The sequence below is a fragment of the Sceloporus undulatus genome, chromosome 5 (assembly GCF_019175285.1).
Source record: "Sceloporus undulatus isolate JIND9_A2432 ecotype Alabama chromosome 5, SceUnd_v1.1, whole genome shotgun sequence".
Classification (NCBI taxonomy): domain Eukaryota; kingdom Metazoa; phylum Chordata; class Lepidosauria; order Squamata; family Phrynosomatidae; genus Sceloporus; species Sceloporus undulatus.
Genome location: NC_056526.1, coordinates 28255801 through 28275392, shown reverse-complemented (window position 1 = coordinate 28275392; position 19592 = coordinate 28255801). Strand labels below are relative to the sequence as shown.

General features: G+C 40.0%; 2 protein-coding genes across 3 annotated transcripts; one reads left to right on the top strand and one right to left on the bottom strand.

Moving 5' to 3' along the window:
• Positions 1-500: 500 nt before the first annotated feature.
• C5H12orf73 (chromosome 5 C12orf73 homolog) lies at positions 501-3482 on the top strand. Of its 2 annotated transcripts, none has more exons than XM_042468021.1 (3): positions 501-565; positions 2128-2267; positions 3160-3482. In XM_042468021.1, the coding sequence occupies exons 2-3, from the start codon at positions 2160-2162 to the stop codon at positions 3253-3255; spliced, it is 204 nt and encodes a 67-aa protein (XP_042323955.1). In that variant the 5' UTR covers positions 501-565; positions 2128-2159; the 3' UTR covers positions 3256-3482. The 2 variants fall into 2 exon arrangements, with proteins under 2 accessions (XP_042323955.1, XP_042323954.1); XM_042468020.1 differs by having other exon boundaries at positions 526-601.
• Positions 3483-5556: 2074 nt separating this feature from the next.
• HSP90B1 (heat shock protein 90 beta family member 1) lies at positions 5557-19246 on the bottom strand. The gene is made up of 18 exons (XM_042468019.1): positions 19063-19246; positions 15555-15654; positions 13064-13205; positions 12865-12981; positions 12254-12585; positions 11494-11605; positions 10754-10867; positions 10284-10400; positions 9871-10008; positions 9707-9784; positions 9558-9623; positions 8809-9078; positions 8368-8613; positions 8143-8279; positions 7212-7290; positions 6811-6966; positions 6520-6633; positions 5557-5824 (listed from the first exon to the last, which is right to left on the bottom strand). The coding sequence occupies exons 1-18, from the start codon at positions 19112-19114 to the stop codon at positions 5795-5797; spliced, it is 2400 nt and encodes a 799-aa protein (XP_042323953.1). The 5' UTR covers positions 19115-19246; the 3' UTR covers positions 5557-5794.
• Between the last annotated feature and the right edge of the window lie 346 nt (positions 19247-19592).

The window sequence follows — 19592 nt, the reverse complement described above, 5'->3', positions numbered from 1 at the left end:
CTGCACAGAATATATATATAAATTTATATTTTTATTAACAGCATATACTGTATATATATATATAGACAGAGAACGACACAGAGTCTCATGAGAGAGCCAGTGTGGTGTAGTGGTTTGACCATTGGGCTATCGCTCTCTCTCTCTCTCTCTCCCCCTATATATATGCGCACGCAAACACACACACATATATATACACATACACATATATACATATACAGTATACTGTATACATATATATGTATACGCATATATATGTATACATATGCATATGTATGTGTGTGTGCGTGTGTGCGTGTGTATATATATATATATATGCAGACGATTCTCACTTGTAAAGCAGTCATTCTACATTTCATAGGAAAAGCGGTATACAAATAAAACATATTATTATTATTATTATTTCAATCTCTATGGAGGGGTTTAGAACGTAATGACGTCATCGCGCGTAGCTGCGCGAGCGCATTCGCCATCGCTATTGGTCCTTCCCTGGCCAATGAGGACCCGCCTCTCTTGCCCTTGCTCTTACGTCTTACTCCAAGCTCAAACCCAGTAGGGGCTGGGGCAGGTGAGTCGCTCGGGGGCAGAGAGCAGAGCAGGCGAGGTTAGTAACCAGCTTCAGTGAAGAATCCGTTCCGGACATTCATTTTTGTCCAGCCAAGAAAGAACTTGCCTCATTCCTTCTGGAGTTATGCAGAGACCCGCAGACACATGTTTACTGGACTCTTTTTTGAGCCTCATTGGCCACATCCGCACTGCAGAAATGATCCAGTTTGGGATAGCCCTGGCTCAATGCGAGGGAATTCTGGGAGCTGTAGTTTTGGGAGACATTTAAACCTTCTCTGTCAGAGCTCTGGTGCCAGAACAAACTACAATTCCCAGGATTCCCTAGCACTGAGCCAGGACAGTTAAAGCAATCTCAAACTGGATTGTTCCTGCAGTGTGTTTTTGACCAGAGGCTGGATGGCCTTCTTTTGGGAGTGCATTGGTTGTGTGTTCCTGCATGGCAGGGGCTTCGGTTTTTACTCTTTTTGTTCAGCTCTCCATCATTCATGGCTTACAAATGGGATAATTAATTTCAAATAGAAATACAACTTTGTGATTCCCAGTTTCTAACAAGTAGATCTGAGGTTATGCTTTTTCAGATTATGGCCTTATGTTCTTGCTTGTCTGTGGCAGGATAAAGAAGGCTTATCACACGATGGTGGCAGGAGCTTTGGTGGGCTGGCCTACTTTATTTATTTCGTTTAATTTTTTTATTAAGAATTTATTTTATATGCAAAAGATTAAAAAAACCACAACTCTTCATTAGAGCATGATAAGGGCATGGGCCCTTTCTTGGTGTCCAAAAATACATGGAAACGTTTAAACAAAGACTTCCATAGTTACTTTGAGATCAACTCTCAACTCTGTACATAGAATTCTCATACAGTACTTCTTTTTCTTTTCCCCTTTCTAGCTATTTTCATGTTACCTCAAAGTAGAATACTAACCAATGACCAATAAACCATAATTATTTCTTAAGTTGCATTTATCTTATCGTATCTGCATCCTATTATTGTCTATACCTGCAATTTGCTGTTATGTTTCATACATTTTGGCTATTTTATTAGGGGCCAGATGCCACCTATGCTCCATTTCCCAGAAATTTTCATGGAGATTTGGGGATTTTGAAAATTTCTTTGTTTTCCCCCCGAGATACTTTCCAAGTGTCCATTTCTATAGGTGGGCTGGCCTCCTTTATCGGATGAGCATCTTTTGTGATTCAGCGTCTCAAACTTTCTAATGTCAAAAAACTCCAAAATCTTTGCAGTGCCGTCTTTGTCGTGTGATTTTGCTTGAACCATTCTTGCCGCAATATGCCATGACAAATGAAGTAAATATGATAACTTCTTCATACCTGATTGTCTATTTGCCAAAGCCTGCCCATACTTTGCTTTTGATATCTCTTGTTGTTCCATATTGCACACAAAGTGCAGGATCTATCAGAAGGCTATCACATCTTTTTTTAAAATAATAATTATTTTTTAAAAATTATACATCTCACCTTTCTTTAAATACGGAGCCCAACTCTTGGCATTTTCCCCCACCCCACATTTCTTAACTACAGACTCTTTTCTTCCTCTCCAGTTTGTATTCTAGCTCCTGACTCCTTTTTCGCCATGCCTGCAGGAGTACCTTGGCCTCGCTACCTGAAAGCACTGACTGCAAGTATATTGGCCATGTTTGCTGGTGCAGAGGTTGTCCATAGATATTACCGGCCTGATCTAGTAAGTGATGTTTTCCCCATTAATTTTTTTTTGCTTGGGATACTGATTTTTTTTCTGGGGGGGGGGTAGATTTGATTTTTAAATTTTACCTATACATTGATTATAATTACCTATCAACCCACCCCTTCCATTTACAATAAGGTTCAGTGATCAGTCACCATGTACAGAACCGAGTCACAGTTCATACTTTGTTATTTGGATGCGATGATGGTGGACCTTGTATAGAGATGATCCAGTGTAATTGATGAATAGGGGTCAGATTTCCACAACAGAGTCCTGTTCTGCTGAGCATGAGAAGTTAACTTTTCTAAGGCAGCCCTCCAGGAATCTATCTAACCACCTCCTGATAGATTCTCTGCTGATTCTCATACTTTTGGCATCTCAGTTTAATCAACAGCTAACATTACAAAGATTCATTTCTAATGTGGTAAATCTGTATTGTCCATGTCAAATGGTAGAATAAAGTATCTCAAAATGGTCTATATTGCCTTATCATCCCAAAATTGGTGGACTTTATAACAATGAATCCATATATGTACCAGAGACCCTTTCCTCACACATCTACCAAACAGGGCATCATTTATACGGTAGAATTTTAACTAAAGATGCCACATGTGTGCAATTATATAATACTTTCCTTAAAGGGCAGAAATTAATCTGTATGGAGACGTTGATCAAATGGTGTGGCAAGCTTTATCTGAGATCTGTTAATTTGTCTTCCAAGCTACTTTCAAACCTTCAATTTGCCCAAATATTTCCCCAATTAACAGTTTGTAGATAGATACTAATTTACATCCTAGTTTTTTTGATTCTGAGCTGCTGAGGAACATCAGATGGATTACCTTTAGTTGGATGTTCATGTGAGATATGGTTTTTTGGTTTTGTTTTACAGACAATACCCGAAGTTCCTCCCAAACCTGGAGAACTCAGAACAGAACTCTTGGGTCTCAAGGAAAGAAACCAGCAGGTTCAGCCTTCACAACAGTGACTGTGCCAAGGGCCATTGCATCTCTCCATAAGCTGCACTTTTATTTAAAACTGAATGTGTACAACTGGACAATGGTTTCTGGCCACAAGTACAGTTATTTGGTGCCTATGGGTTTTTTTAAAGAGTTCAGTTATTGTGACCTTTATTTGGACTGAGATCTTCAGATAATGTAATCACTGCAATGGTTTAATTAAATGTGAATATATTTTCTGATTATTTTCTCAAAAGAAGTTGCCCATAAAGGCCCTGTATTCATTATAGGTGTTGGTACCAATGACATCCTTTCCTGTGGAGTATGGTGAGTCACTGCCATCCATCATGGTTCAGAATCAACAGCTGATATGTTACATGACAATACAGCATACATCTGTAGTTTCTATTGGTAGCTGGTTAGGTTTGCATACAGTTCATTATGTATGTGTTTAATACCTAACAGTCGTAAGCACTTTGGGTTCAATATATCCTATAACACCCTCCCAGATACTGGACTTCATCACCATCCATCCTTTTTACACAGGAAAGGGATGGCTGCCTTGGAAACTGGCTTCTTAAATCCTGCACATACATTAAGCACAAGGGATATTGATCAACAGGTACCATCTACAGAGCAAGGCATTCCTCTGCTTGCATCTGTGGCAAAGCTTCCTTGGAAGAGTTCTAAGCCTTTCTGTAACCAGGGGCTGAGGGCATGATTTGTTTATCAGATGGGGCTCTGTTAAAAGTAAGTGTGAAAGTAAATGTGTTTAGAAAATGTGTCCAAGCTTAAGGGTAGCAAATTCACTGGCATCAGACCATATCCATGGCAAGCCACAAGGGGTTAAGTTTAGTCAAGCCCAGCTTTCAGTTTCCCCCTCTATACATTACTCTAAGTATTGTGGATTTAATGAACACAGACTATCTCCACAGAATCAGGGAAGTATTTTCCAGTTACAAATAGTATGTAGAACCTCTGGACAAGGGATGTCTTGTTCACGAAGTCGCTATCCATCCTGTGTCTTTGGAGAGTGATGTAAAATATACAAAAGTTTCTATGTATTTCTTGACTCCTAACAGCTTGCTGTAAGGATGATGAAAGTGCAGCAACTCTTGGTAACACTGTTGTAGTTCTTTTATTTCTTCATGAGCCAATGTAGTAAGGTGGGATTAAGCATGCAGGTGTGATCCAGTCACAGAAAAGCATTGTACAATGTCCAATTGCTGTATCATAAGAAACCTAAATCAAAAGGAAAGGCCGTTCTGCTTTTGAGGCAGCATGAGGAATGCTGTACAACTTGCCCATCGTTCCATGCGCAAGTCTGGTAAGCTTTCTGCACTTTCTCCAGAAAGCTCAGGCCAGTGTAAGATTGAAGGCTTTCATGGCTGGCATCCATAGTTTTTTGTGGGGTTTTCGGGCTATGTGGCCATGTTCTAGCAGAGTTTCTTTCTGACGTTTCGCCAGCATCTCTTCAACTTCAGAGAAGATGCCAGACACAGATGCTGGTGAAACATCAGAAAGAAACTCTGCTAGAACATGGCCACATAGCCTGAAAAACCCACAAAAAACTAAACTCAGGCCAGTTTTCCCTCCCTCATTTTATCATGACAATTCCTTCAGTACATTAATGTGAGGGTACAGGGACAACAACAATGATAGTGACTGGCCTATCATTATCCAATTAATTGGAGGAAATCTGAAGCCAAGACTTTGTCATGTATTCAGCATCTATCCTGGAATCTAGCGTACTTTAATGCAACAGGTCCTGTCAGCAAGGCTCCCTTGCAAATGAAAGGACACTATGCAAGAAACATCTTATCAGTAAGGGTGGTTAATTTTTATAATGAGATGATAGGTTTCCCTCAAAACTACTGTGACAGGACAGGTACCATGAACATCACACTTATATCAAATTCTCCTCTGCCCAGTGCAGCATACCTTATGCTGCCGACATGATGTATTTTGTCACATCTACCACTAACAAATAGAAACAAAAGGAAACTGATGGCATTAGGACAGTGTTAAGCTTAGCTCTGCCCTTACTAAATTCAGTATTTCTCTTTATATGAAGAGAACCAGGAGCAAGTCAATAATCTATTAAATGAATCAGAAACATATTCTCAGTAAGCAACTGGCTCTACTGAACACAAGCTTTAAAAGTCCCGCTTTATTTATATGGTGAATAACTAATGGAAGTAGGATGGTATATAAACTATTTAACATTACCATCTTCTGTAAGACCATGCTTGTTTCAAGAGTTTCCCTTCCAATGTCCCCTGCTGCAGAAAATAGATTGTTTTCAAATAAATAAGTACTTCAATGTCTCATTCAGCTAATGGTGTGAACATTTTAATTTTGTACACAACAAGATTTTACACCAAGTAGTCAGTTAAATAGTACAAATTTACATTGTGAGGAATGTTTAAAAAATGCAACTAAAAAAATCCTTTTCTGTCCATAACCCTAAGCCTCCCCCCAAAAAACATTTTACAGTGAAAAAGAAACAAATTTAGTTCACATTCCTGCTCCATCCAAGACACAGGATACTATTTGTGAGAGTGCATTTTACAATTCATCTTTTGTATCTGTGGGTTCCTGCAAAAGATTAAAAAAAAAAGAATTGAGTCACATGCTTCAAGGCTCTAGTACTTACTATCTACAAAGGAGTGAGTGTTAGGCATGCTTCCCAAGAGAGGGTTAACTGCTACTAATCTGTACTAGTCTGCCAAATTTTTATTCTATTTGCCCACTGCACTTAACTACTTGAGCAAAAACTTCATTTTAGTCTAATTAATAATGCTAAGAGGACAAAATACGATACCAAGGTCTTCAGGAAAAACATAGGGATAAATTCAAAGCTGTATATGGTTGTATGTGTGGGAGAGGGGATGTTTTGCTCTTGAGAAGAAGGGCATGATCTTTCTACTTTTAATAATATTAAACCTGCACCACCATTGCAGTCTTGTTTAACATCTCCAAAGGTAACAAAAATTTGGCTCACTGGCTCATAATCTTCATTCTACTGACATTTTTCTGATGATTTTTATAAAGCAAATCCTTCATGACTGACATAAGCTTTTTAACTGTAGATCAAAGTTAAATTTAGATAGCCTCTTGTTTTCAGTATAATGTTCACACAAATATTGGAAATTTAAAAACTTTTTCATTTAATCTGAGGCCTAGTCTATGTAATATTTTTATCATACTTTTCCATGTGGGAAATTATGCCAATAGTTTGTGTTGAAAGAACCTCATCAACTAGCCCCATTACTCTTCTTAAATACACTAACCTTTTTCTCTGTTTCACTGTCTTCTGCATCTTCAGCATCTTCATCAGCATCAATATCTTCCTCTTGCTCTACCTCTTCAGCAGCCTCTTCTGGTTCTTCTGGTTCCTCTTCCACCTTTCAAAGATAGATTTGTTAGTTTAAAACACCCACCAAAACAAAAACAGGCCCATACCAATCTATTCAAAATATTTCCTAGTATTTGGGATTTTTCAGCTCTTAGGTAATAGTGCTTTTAGAAAAGATGGCAATTAAGCTATGGATTGAACTGCAAAACTGAAGAGATCGACCAACCTTTTCCTCTGGGTCAATGTTCAGACTCAGACGAAGCATTCTTTCTATCCTTTCTCCATATTCCTTTGTATCTGGCAGGAGATAGCCAGACCTTAGTGTAGCAGTTTCAAATAAAACCACAGCAAGATCTGCAACCGTTTGATCATCCTCATTTTCCTGATTTAAAAAAAAAAAAAAAAGACCCCACATTTAATGTAACAAAAATGAACTTTATGTAGGACTCCCTAGATTTTTAATGGATCTGTATTTAAGTAGCACAATAAGGCTGTGATAGTATATTACCTAAATATTCCATTCTATTAACATTCCTTTGATACAGTTTCACATTTTTATGCTTCAAAGCATTTAACAGTTGAACTCAGTACCAGTAACAGAACACCAGTGCCTCAAATATTTCTTACCTGAACACGCCTGAGCATATCTTTTATAACAGGATGTCTAGGGTTGATTTCAAATGTCTTCTTTTGACTTGCATAATAACTGATGGAAGAAAATATTTAAGAATATATTAATGGGATTGCATTTAAGTCAAGTCAAAGAATTTCATAGTGAAGAGGAGGTAGTTTTGCAGTACAACAGTCAAATGCATATACAGAAGCATATCCTACCATGTTTAAGGGGGCTTATTCACAGGATTGCTGCCCAAATGCAAAACCAAAGACAGTATTCAGACATTACAATATCCAACTATGACCATCTGCCAGTGGGAAGGATACCCCTTCCCCAGCATGTTCTCAAAATACATTCCTAAGGGTTGATGTGAATCCTCCCTGAGACCACTTTTGATGAGTGCAGGGGCTGTTGGTGGCATATAACTCACATTATGTAAGTACTATAAATTGAGGTAGTATAAGTTGAGCCAAGCAGATGAAGATTGGAGTATGGAGATTCAGTACACAGAGAGGTGGTCTTTAAGACATTAGTCCTGTACTAGACTAACAGACTGAAATCCATGACTTACTGTATTTGAATATATTTCCTCTCATTTGAGATGAACTTTTAAAAATAGTTCAAAAGTGACTTCAAATATTCTGTACCCCCATAGATCTAATACACAGCAAGAGCCCAACATAAAATGGCCAGCAGCACCTCCCTAAGACAGGGGCTATGAGTTGGTTAAACAATTGTTCTGGGAAACAATGTGGAGTGGGGTGGAGTCAATAGTAAATGGAGGGGGATCACAATTGTCCACTTCCATCTAGATGCTGTTAAAATACAGTACTTTGTATAAAGACCACTAGCAGGTACAGAATTAGTTAGCCATTAACAAGTAACCAACACCCACTGTCTAGGAAGCACTGTAATACATATATGTATATATTAAAACTTTACTTTGTAGAGATGTCTTTGCCAGTCTGGTAAGCCTGAGCCTTCATGATTCTTTCCATGTTGCCAGACCATCCATACTGACTAGCTACAAGAGCGCATGGTGATTGAGTTAGCCTCTGAGACAACACAGCTTTTTCAATCTAAAGAAAGAAAAGTTTAGCTATGTTAACTCAAGCACAGCACAAAATATTACTGGAAGAACACCAAACTTTTCAACTTTTTACATGCCTTATCCTTTAGAGCTTTATCTTTCATCCAGTTTAAAAGGGGTTCATATTCTTTTTCCAAAGCTTCACGGGCTTCTTTTGATTTTTCACTTTCTTCGAACTTTACTCCTTCCTTAGCAACATTCTGGAACCTTTTATTATCAAACTCTGGGAGAGCCTGAATGCAATATTCATCGACAGGCTCAGTCAAATAGATTACTTCATAACCCTTCCTCAGAAGTCGTTCCACAAATGGTGAAGATTCAGCCTACAAAGTAAGTTCAAACTGTGAGTAGAATACAGGGCAAGATTCCAAAAGCAAGCTATTTAATTTATGCCAACATGTTTATTCTGCATCATTAGTTTTCATTCTAAAGACAGATTTGCTAACATCTTTCTGAATAGGAAAAAGTACTATAGCAATGGAAGGGCTGTAATGGATAAACATTTTAATATTTTTTACCTCCTTTCTGCTTGAGCCAGCCATGAAATAGATTTTGTCCTGTTTCTCCTTCATTCTTTCTACATACTGGTCTAGACTAGTAAGATTGCTGTCATGATGAGAAGACTGGAAACGAAGCAATTTAGCTAGACGAGTACGATTTGAATGGTCTTCAATTACTCCAAGTTTGATATTTGTGCCAAATTCTTTCCAGAATGTGTCATTGTATTTTTCTTCAGCAATCTTTTTAATCATATCAAGTGTTTTGCGGACAAGTTTCTTTCTGATAACCTAAAATACATAAAAATAAATGAGGGTAAAGAGTACAGTCTGTTGACATTTAGAGCATCAATAGTATTCAGAAAATGTAGGAACCAACTGTAAAATATAACTTTAGTCACATGATGCTTCTTGACAGTATATTCCTCTGCATACTTCTTGCTTAACATATGGCAAGAGACCAGCTTCTAGAAGAAACTATTTCCTGCATCCTCAATCCCACACTGTTAAAATTGGGAAGAAGTTGGTAGTTGGACTACTGGAGGGGATGAGAACAAAAACTCAACTTTGCTGAAAGAGAGACGGATGCTTTGAGTTGATAACTCCACCTTTCAGATAAAGGAAATAAATTCTAGCCCTGCCCCTTGACAAAGATGAAAAATTCCACTCCCTGTCGTTTAAATGTTGTCTGTTGTGCAATCCATGTTGTAATGTCATAGTATAACTCTCAGAAAGACCTAATTAAAATTGTGCCAAAATAACACACATACCTTTAGCAGTTTGTGCTGCTGCAGAGTCTCACGAGATACGTTCAAAGGAAGATCATCTGAGTCTACCTGTAATTTTAAAAGGGAACATTTGAAGAAGTTTACCAAGAAAATGTAATCTAAACAGGGCACTGCATACTGCAGATACTTACAACACCCTTGATGAAATTAAGATATTTGGGCATCATATCATGGAAGTCATCTGTGATAAATACTCTCCGGACGTAAAGCTACAAAAGAACAAATTTGTCAAGTTTATTCCTGCAACTTTTCTTCTGAGATAAAAGTTCACACCTTTCTTTTCTTTTTTTTTTACCTTTATGAAGTCACTCTTTTTTGATCCATATTCATCAAATAAGCCACGTGGTGCAGTGGTGGGAACAAACAAAATGGACTTGAATGTCACTTCTCCCTCAGCAGTAAAGTGAATGTAACTCATAGGATCATCAGGCTCCTGCACAGACAAAAAAGACAAATTCAATTTCATATCCACGCTTTCTTTATTCCTGCCAGGACTGTATCTTCGAAATATTCAAGATACCCAATGTATGCCAACTAATGTAAAAGTTTCAGACTCAAAGACTTTCCTTAAGTCTGTATAGCTTCTTTGAAGTTAAGCTCACCACAGCTTTTGGATTTTATGAAATACTTTAGTCTCCCCATCCCTGAAACTATGGGCTTTAGCTGCAGCGTGTTTATACCAGTCTCGAGATGTAAGGAGAAGCACACCTTAGAAAATGATTTGTAGAAAGCTTTGTATTCATCTTCTTCCACTTCTTTAGATGGCCTCTGCCAAATTGGCTTGATATCATTCATGAGCTCCCAATCCCAGACAGTTTTCTCAACCTGTAAAGAATTTCCAGAATCATTTATTTCATAGAATATTCGGTGTTTCCACATTCAATTCAAACAACTGAAATTCAATACTTCCAGGCAACTGAAATGGTAGCAGCTTCCCACATATGGTGATCGTACAACATTTTTAGTTGAGATGTTACATAATAGCTTATCTCTGTTATGTTTATATCCCACTTTACTTGCAAGGTTGATGATAACATTACAACAGAAAACCGAAGCAGGCAAACTGTTAAGTCAACATGAGGAGTGGGAAACACACAGATCATGGCTTATTTTATTTAGATTTTCAGCCAGTTCCAGCTGGCAGCTGCTCTGAAGTAAAGAATATATATATTTCTTGCCTTTTTAGTTTTTGGCTTTTTCTCCTCCTCCTCTTCCTCCACTGCAGCTTCATCATCTGCATCATCTTTTTCTTTTACTTCTTCATCATCAACAGGTTCTTCTACAGTTTCAGTCTGCAACAACATTTCAAGTTGTGCTCACATATTTTTTCAGAGCAAACTAGATACATACATCCTTACTAGAGTCCATTATGAAAATGTTACAGGGCTGAACATCAACTAAACCTGTCTGGCTGTATCTCAGCAAATACAGCTAAACCATTCTATACACTAGAAGAATCACATACTAAGTTATACTATTCAGTAGTGAATGTGTTACAACCAAAATCTAATTTCCCAATTGTCTGGCAAGCATGATATTCAAGTTTGACTCTCTATGAAAGATGTAGGGTTCCTATACATATTAAGAATAAGAGGTGTCTTATAAAAACAGTAGTATACAAGTAAAACAAAGAGTCCCTATATAGACTTGGTTGAGTCTACTACCAGTGAAACTATCCTATTTCAAGTCTTCAAGTTAAGATGCAGATGACTAAAAAAAATTCTCTTGTTCTGTAGTCTCATTAGCTCAAGCAGAGCTTTGTTTTTCCTATCATACTTATGTAGGTAGTTTGTCCTTTTGCTTAACTACTGATAAGAGCAAATTTTTCTTCAAGTTCTCTTCTATGAAAAGGCTTGCAACTGATACAATTGAGAATTTAACTATTTTTCTTATTATCTGTATTTAAAGAATTTATTACCTTGCTACTCCAAACATATATAGGGAAGTTTATGAACTGTGAGTATTTCTTGACCAAGTTTTTAATTGTATCCAGCTCAAGGTAGTCCGATGCTTCCTCTTTTAGAACAAGGCTGTGGAACAGAACAAGTCATTCATTGTTGCATTTAATAATTTAAATTTCAACTGAAAAATCAGGATTTCTAAGTTACTCAAAGTAAAACCCCATTTAAAAATACTGCATCACAAGGTATGTTGTGTAGTAATATTCAGTTGGTAAATGCTAACCCAGTCTGGATACTTTAACAGAGACACTTGGCATTTCAAGTTCAATCTACCTCCTGTGGTACTAGCCTCTTTAGTGGTAACATGATGGAAATAACAATTTTATGTTAGCATTAGCAATAGTATATTGCTAAGGAGAATGCTGTATGAATTTAGTATTCCCATAACCATGGTAGCCAGTATTTTAAACATTTAATCTCTAATCTAATCAGAGTGAGGACTCTTCTCTTCATGGAACGCTCGCTTCCATATCGTAAGTTAAGATTTTAGTCTTTGTTGTGAGCTTCTCCAGGAAATAAACCGAAGAGCAAGAGCAACTAGTTTTTCCAATACCCCTACAGCCTCCCACAGTGAGTTTTGAGCCCAAGAGAGATCTTTTTACAAGAGGAAGTCAACTGGAACTCTCCTGGGGTTAAAAATGGAGGGGGGGAATGGATGGACAGAAACCAATCATATTTGCTTTAAAAAACAAAGATACTTTCCTTTAGAATACTTACGTTATTGTAGTGCCTCGTCCCAAGGTGTCTCCTCGAGGATCATCAATTACAGAAAACTCATTTGAATCAGATTCCCAGATGTGTTGAGTATCATTATTGTGCTTTGATGTGACAATAACCCTGTCTGCCACAAGGAAGGCTGAGTAGAACCCAACACCAAACTGACCAATCAATTCAGAAGTTGACTGATTTTCTTCCTGCATCTCAGTTATCTTACTCAGAAATTCACTTGTACCAGACTTGGCAATGGTGCCCAAGTTTTTGATCAGTTCTTCCTTGGTCATGCCAATGCCAGTGTCTGTAACATGAAGCATATTCTTCTCTTTATCACACTGCAAAAAAAACCCCAAAATTAGTTGAGTAACATATCAGTTCAATACAAGCCTGCTATGATGACCATTAAGAAATGCACTAAATTAAGCAAGACCTCGAAATCAACTTCAATTAAGTGAATATTCCTTCAACTGGCTTGTTCACTTCCCTTTTCCCTGGTGCACTAAGAAAATAGTGAGCCACATCTCAATTTTATTAAGTCTACCTGAAACAGCTTACAACAATACTATAAAAGCTGCCTCTAAAGACTGCATCAAAAGAAACCAGTGCCATCTTACCTTAATTTTTATTGTGAGCTCTTCATTACCAGAAAGAGCATTTTCATCAGTCAGCGAGATCAGGCGTATTTTATCCAGAGCATCAGATGCATTTGAAATCAGTTCCCTCAGGAAAATCTGGAACGATAAAGACAAGTTAGTCACCCGCATGCAGAAACATTTATACCAGTGCAGGCCCTGCAATGAATATATAGTTTACCTCTTTGTTTTTGTAAAGTGAGTTGATGATGAGCTTCATCATTCGGTTCACTTCAGCCTGGAATGCAAATTTTTCTGACTTCTCTCTAATTTGTTTTATTTGAGATGCATTTAATCCATCCAATTGAATAGACTCCTCTTCCCTGTAAACAGTAAGTATCATACTATGTGTTAAGAGTTTAAATTCAATTTTTAAGAACATATGCTTTTACTCTGAAAGATGCAAATGCAAATTACACCTGTGCCAATCCACATCTGTAGAGGCAATTCAACAAACAGCATTTTCTGTCTCAAGTGGAGCTTCCCTTGCCAAATTTGGAATTTATTTTTCAAGCTCAAGATTTGTATGTAGGTGAATGCTGGTCCATCCTCATTGGTGTTCACACATTTAGTATTCAAAATCCAATCAGCAATACATTTGTCAGATCTGGATTTACCTGTCCCAAAGACTTCTAATCACTCCAAGCTCCCTTGTTCAAACTTGGAGCAGTGGTGAAGAGAGGTAATGCTGTATTTTTAGTATGAGTATATACTCATAAGTCAAAAAATCAACCCCCAAAACCTGGATCGACTGAGTCGCAGGTCAAAGTCCTGTACTTTAACTCTTTAAAAAAGGAACAATGTTTTGATGAAGGGCAAGAGCATAATCTGTCCTGGAAGCACTAATTTCCTTTTATTCTGTCATCCATTCAGGCTTTAATGTGAGCACAAGCAGTTATGTCTGCTGGAATTTGTACGTTCTTTGGCACTGCTTTCTTTTGCTTCAACCTTTAGATCAGTGGTTCCCAACCTGTGGGTCGGGACCCCTTTGGGGGTCAAATGACCCTTTCACAGGGGTCGCCTAAGTCCATCGGAAAACACATATTTGCATGTACCAATGAAAATAATAGTATGGTTGGGGGTCGCCATGACATGAGGAACTGTATTAAAGGGTCACGGCATTAGAAAGGTTGGGAATCACTGCTTTAGATCTTTTGTTACATGCTCCTAGGTTTTACACTCGACTTACCTATAGATCGTATCTAAAGCTATAATTTTGGCCCCAAGCCTGCCCTTAACTTATACATGAGGTTGACTTATAGTAGAGTATACATGGTATTTTAATAATCATGTTGTTTAAGCTTTAGGTCTCATGGCCTTTTTAGCAAGTTTGCCATCTTCATTAATAATTAGTTTCAAAGTATCGTTGAATAAAAAAAGGCTTGCGCATTTCTTACCATATCTTGTTCTAGAAATAGTGCCCTGGGCGCTTTACAGAGGGAACTGCAGCAGACAAACCGTGCAATTCCCTGGCACAGCAAAAAGCGGGTTCTGTTTGTGGCGTTGTTATGATGTTGCAAGGTGTCAATGGCGCACTTGCGGCATCATAGCAGTGCTGCGCCATGCAGACGCTAAGTGTCTGCAATGCCAAAATGGCAGCGCCCATGTGTACAGGGCGCCGCCATTTTTACGTACCCAGTACGTCCTAGGAGTGAGGCCTGATTGGACGCTGCATCCTCTGCCAACCCCTAGTACATACTGGGGGCGTGGCAAAGGTCTGTGTAGAACGGGCCTTAGACTCTATAGCTCCTCCTCTTCACCACTTACTGATGAAAGTTTCTATTTTCTTCCCTATCAGTAGTGAAAGCTCAAGCATTAACATGCTAATTCCTCCTAGTATCTTACTATTGGGTCAAGATGAGACCTATTACTGATTAACTGTAAGGAGATACAGTATTCATACTCAATTCCCAAACACTATTTTCTAGCAAGAATTCCTAGGTGTTCCCAATGCTGTCCTTACTCCTCATCTTCACTCACAAGATTTTTCCTTCAGCATAAAGTTTCCTTTCCTGATACAGGAAAGAGCATGAGATATGTCTCTCATGCAGTATGTGGCTGCAATCACCCAAGGAGACTTTCTGCTGTGCTTTCTGCAACTGGACTTGTTTATCTCGAATTGGCCTTTTTAGTCATCAACGTGCTTGTAGAAAGCACGGGATGAGTCCTTCCTGAATCTTCGTTTGCAAAGTAAAGCCAGAGAGAGATGTGGCTGCAATTATCACTGTAACTAAATTATGTAGTATAAATGTAAACGCTCTGTTTGGAAAAATTTCCTAATTTCCCCAAAAGCTGTGAATCTGGAAAAAAAAAGTATGATTAGTCTAAGACTTAAGTTTAACAATAGTAGACCTAACAAAGCACTTATGGTCCTCATTAGATGATGACCTAAAACCCTTTGTTCAAAGTGCTCTCTTGTATGTTTGATCAAAGCTAACTATTCTTGCCAAGTTTTTCCAGTCTCTATTGGAAAACATTCTACAGGAAAGATTCCATTAGCATTACGATTCAGCGATAAGCTCCATGCCAACATGGAACCCAGCAAATTGGTTATTTTAATAGAAGAGATTAGACTGTATTTTAACTACCTTTCATTTAATCCCTTTTGGGTGACATTTGTTTCACATGTGTGTTTTAAATCAGGTTTATAGATTTTTGAAAAACAAACAAACCTCTGAACAACTTCATCATCTGTTCGAGATCCTTCCCTGCTTTTACCCAAATCATCTTCCACAGTGCCATCCACATCAAGCTCATCAGCCTGGGCTGAGACTGTAAAAAGAGAATAATCTGGATTATTTAGTCCCACATCAGTCAAGGTACAACTGTGAATCTCTCCATACTTGAAACACAGAAGAAATAGGCAACACTTTATGATAAAGGAGTTTGTCATGCAGAAACCCATCATACAAGCTAAGGTTTATTCTGGTATGGTCAAGTGTGGGGGGACCAGATAGTATGTACTGAACAATATAAGAGGCATTTCTATCAATTAAATATTTAGCATAGCAAAATACATTGGAAACTGATGAGGCAATCTTTCAAACCATATTCTATTATGGTGAGAGATTAGCCAAAAGAGTCAACCAAACACTGGGTGGGATGAACATTTTTTCAGGTTCCAAGCACATGGTGAAGAGAGGCTACAATCCAATGTTGCTCCCAGGAGAAGATGATGAAATAACCTATTTCCTAAGCACTCCCTGTTTTACATGATACATGTTTTACATGAGGCAGTATGACTTAACATATACTGGCCTGTTACAGACAGCCAAAATAAAGCTGCTTCGAGTCACAGTGGAGGTAATGGTGGTTTCAATGATGGCATGTTGGCCTAAGAGTCCAGAAGCCACACTAAAGCCACGCTCCAGTCCTTAGGGCTAGAGCGTGGCTTTGGTGCGACCTCTGGACTCTTAGGATGCATGCATCATTGAAACACCATACCTCCACTGTGACTCGAAGCAGCTTTATTTTGGCTGTCTGTAACAGGCCACTGCAAAATATCACACAGGGCTGTTGCACATCATCAGCAGACCTCCCTGCCTGAAGGTAATTCTTAATCTTCATGCCTATTATTGATAAACAGTAACTTATTTCATAGGAGTATCATGGGAGAAGTGCAACCACTTGCCTAAGGCATAACTATTACTTTACCCTAATACCAGGATACCTACCCAGCCCCATAAAGAAAGAAAAATATTTCAATTTAAATGATTCCCTGGTGCAATCTCTCCTCCATTTGTCTGTCTCCCAAGCTAAAAACAGCAAACCTGTCAGAAACATCCCACAGACTCCTCATCCACAAAAGGAGGGGTGTGTGACAGCTGAGTCAGACGCAAGGCCCACACTGAACCCAAGGGGACTGTCAAATGAAGCAGGGAGAGGTTAAGGCAAGGGCTAAGGCATGTTTTATTCATAAGGAAACCTGACAAGAGAGCAAGGAAGGGGCCATCCTGGCCTGTTCCAAAGTCTGGGAGCAGCTACTGAGAAGACCCTCTTCCTTGTTCCCATCAGGCCTCTCCAGATGATCTTAAAACCCTAATGGGCTTTAATGTTGTTAAGTGCCCTCCAGCCGACCATAGGGACCCTGTGGAGGGGACATCTTCACAATCCCCCTTTCCTCCATTGCTCTGCTCAGGTCTTGCAAATTCAACCCTGTGGCCTCCCTGACTGAGTCTATTCATCTGGCCTGGGGTCTTCTTCTCTTTCTGTTGCCTTCTACCTTCCCTAGCATTACTGTTTTTTCAGATGATTCGTTTTCCCTCATGATGTGGCTTCCAGAGGGAGTTCAGGCTTAGTCTGTTTTAGGACCCATTTCTTTTGTCTTTTTGGCCCTCCACAGCATCTTCTCTAGAACCACATCCCAAATGAGTTTTAGCTTCTTCCTATTCACTTTCTTCACTGTCCAGCTCTCACATCCAAAGATAGTGATGGGGAATACAATGGCTTGGATTATCCTTACTTTAGTGTTTACTTCTATATCTTTGCACTTTAAGGTTTTGCCTACTTCTTTCACAGCTTCATCTTCTTTGTACGGTGATGGAGAATCCTATGGCTTGGATGATTCTGACATCAATTGTCTATTGTATATCTTTACTTTATCTTTCACGGCTGCCCTTCCCATTCCTAGTATTCCTCTGATTTCTTGACTATAGTCCCCATTCTGATCGATGTCATGCCTTAGTTATCACAAAAGGGAATAGGGACAATTGCAACTTGTGCGTCCCTTTGTATACCCTGGGCATACAGAGCTTCACAGCCCTTACTACAGACTCCCCTCTGCCTTTCAAGTGCTTTGCAAGCAAGGCACAAACAGGATGGAAACACCTCCCCCTGAAGTTAGGAAATGAGGGCTGCTGTCAAGAGGCATTAAAAGGGGAATTCAAAATTAAAGCTTTTCTTTAAAAAAAAAAAAGAAGAAGAGGGGGGCAGGGATAAACTACAACTTTTCTAACTCCAGGTAGAATTTTATTCTCTTTGATTCTCTGAATGGTTATCATAATTCACAGTTGCCTTACAAAGGAGGGAGGGGCTTAGCTTTCTATCTTGTTTCAGATGCGTAAATCAAAGCCGAATTATATACATAACTAATTAAAACCTCAAACATTGTCCTTTTTACCTGAGAGGAAACCTTTCTAGGCAACCCCAGGTCCTCCAGTGCAACTCTGTGGTCAGCATCAGCCAGAAGTTGATCACAAATCATGCTGGAGGACCTTACAAACCCCTAGATAAGTGTTTTCTCTAGGAACCTCTAGGTTCTCCAGCACAACTCCATGGCCGCCTTCTGGCAGAGTTGCTCTGGAGGACCTAGAGATCCCTAGAGAGAAGATATTCATCAAAGCTGCAAATAATCAAACCCGCAAAAGGCAAAGCTGTGAATGTGGAGGGGCAACTGTAAATGGGAAGCAAGGCCTTTGAGTCAGGAAGTATGTCTCTGCTAGGCCTTTGTAGCTCCTCCAGTGCAACTCTATGGTCAACTTTAACTGAAAGTTGTGCTGAAAGACCTAGAGATCCCTAGAGAGACCTTTGTAGCCCCTCCAGGGCAGTTCTATGGTCAGAGTCTGTCGGACGTTGGCCATAGAGTTTCAGTGGAGGACCTAGAGATACCTAGAGAGGTGTCCTCTCAGGTAACAAAAACGTGGGTTTTTCTACATCCAGGGGGTCCTGTGGAGGGACAAGTGTCTTTGTCCATAGAGAAACCATACTTGCCCATAGGAAGCCATTGGGAAAGGCTTCCCCACAGAGAAACCACACTTTCCCATAGAGACATTGGGCCCATAGAGAATCATTGAGACAGAGAGAAAAAGGGCCAGGGAAATGCTTTTAAAGGGGGTTTAAAAAGGAGTCTTTCCTCGAGTCCTTTTCCTACCATGAAGCGGGGCCTATCATTCTCTCCAGGGGAGGAGGAGAGCCTGCCACTGCCCTCCTGAGAGGCCGAGAGAGCGCGACTTGAACCCTGGCCTCCAGGCAGAGTCCAACTTCGCTCTTGTGGGTCGTTTGCCCAGCCCTGAGGAGGCCCCTCATCGCAGGGTTTTCTCGGCAAATCTCCACAGAGAGGCCGAGAGAGTGTGACCCGCCGAGGCCTTGAGTCAGTAAGTGGCCCACAAGAGGCCTTTCCCCGAACCAACCGCCGTCCATAGAAGGTTCCAGAAGCCCCCTTCCCCCAACGGCAGCGCTTACCGGCCAAGAGGAGGACGGCGAGCAGGAGGCCGAGTCCCCGCAGCGGCTTCATGGCGGAAGGGCCTGGCAGTGACTCCGAACCGTGGCCGCCGAAAGCGTGAGAGGACCGAGAACCCTCCCCTCAGAAGCCACTAAATCAAAATCCTGCCCGACCGCCTCCCTCGCTCCCTCCTCCACAACCTTATCACTAAGACACGCCGGCAGGAGGGGGTCGAGGCCCTCCCGTCGCAGCCAATCGCAGCGCACCACGCCAAACACGGAGCCAATCAGGAGCTCCGGAGGGAGGGGCGGAGCTCCCTGCCCACCAATCGTCGGTTTCCAGGTGAGGCGTCCCTGCGCCAGAGCGTGGCCGGGTCCGATTGGTTGGCGTCGCGTGAGCCGACCAATCAGAGGCAAGGGCGGGAGGAGCAGGCCTTGGTTTGGTTTCTCTTCCCTCCCTATTTAAATTTTGGTTTTTTTAAATAGGGTTCCCTCTCTGTGACTCTGTGTCAATCAAATGTGGAATCCCAGTCAATGAGCCATAATGAAAA

Bases quoted from the DNA above. Each gene is read 5' to 3' on its own strand.
- C5H12orf73 (XM_042468021.1), top strand. From the start codon at position 2,160: ATGCCTGCAGGAGTACCTTGGCCTCGCTACCTGAAAGCACTGACTGCA. The intron at 2,268-3,159 runs GTAAGTGATGTT...TTTGTTTTACAG, and splicing joins GATATTACCGGCCTGATCTA to ACAATACCCGAAGTTCCTCC.
- HSP90B1 (XM_042468019.1), bottom strand. From the start codon at position 19,114: ATGAAGCCGCTGCGGGGACTCGGCCTCCTGCTCGCCGTCCTCCTCTTG. The intron at 9,079-9,557 runs GTATGTGTGTTA...TATGTATTTTAG, and splicing joins AGCAGCACAAACTGCTAAAG to GTTATCAGAAAGAAACTTGT. The intron at 8,280-8,367 runs GCATGTAAAAAG...TTCTTTCTTTAG, and splicing joins ATAAAGCTCTAAAGGATAAG to ATTGAAAAAGCTGTGTTGTC.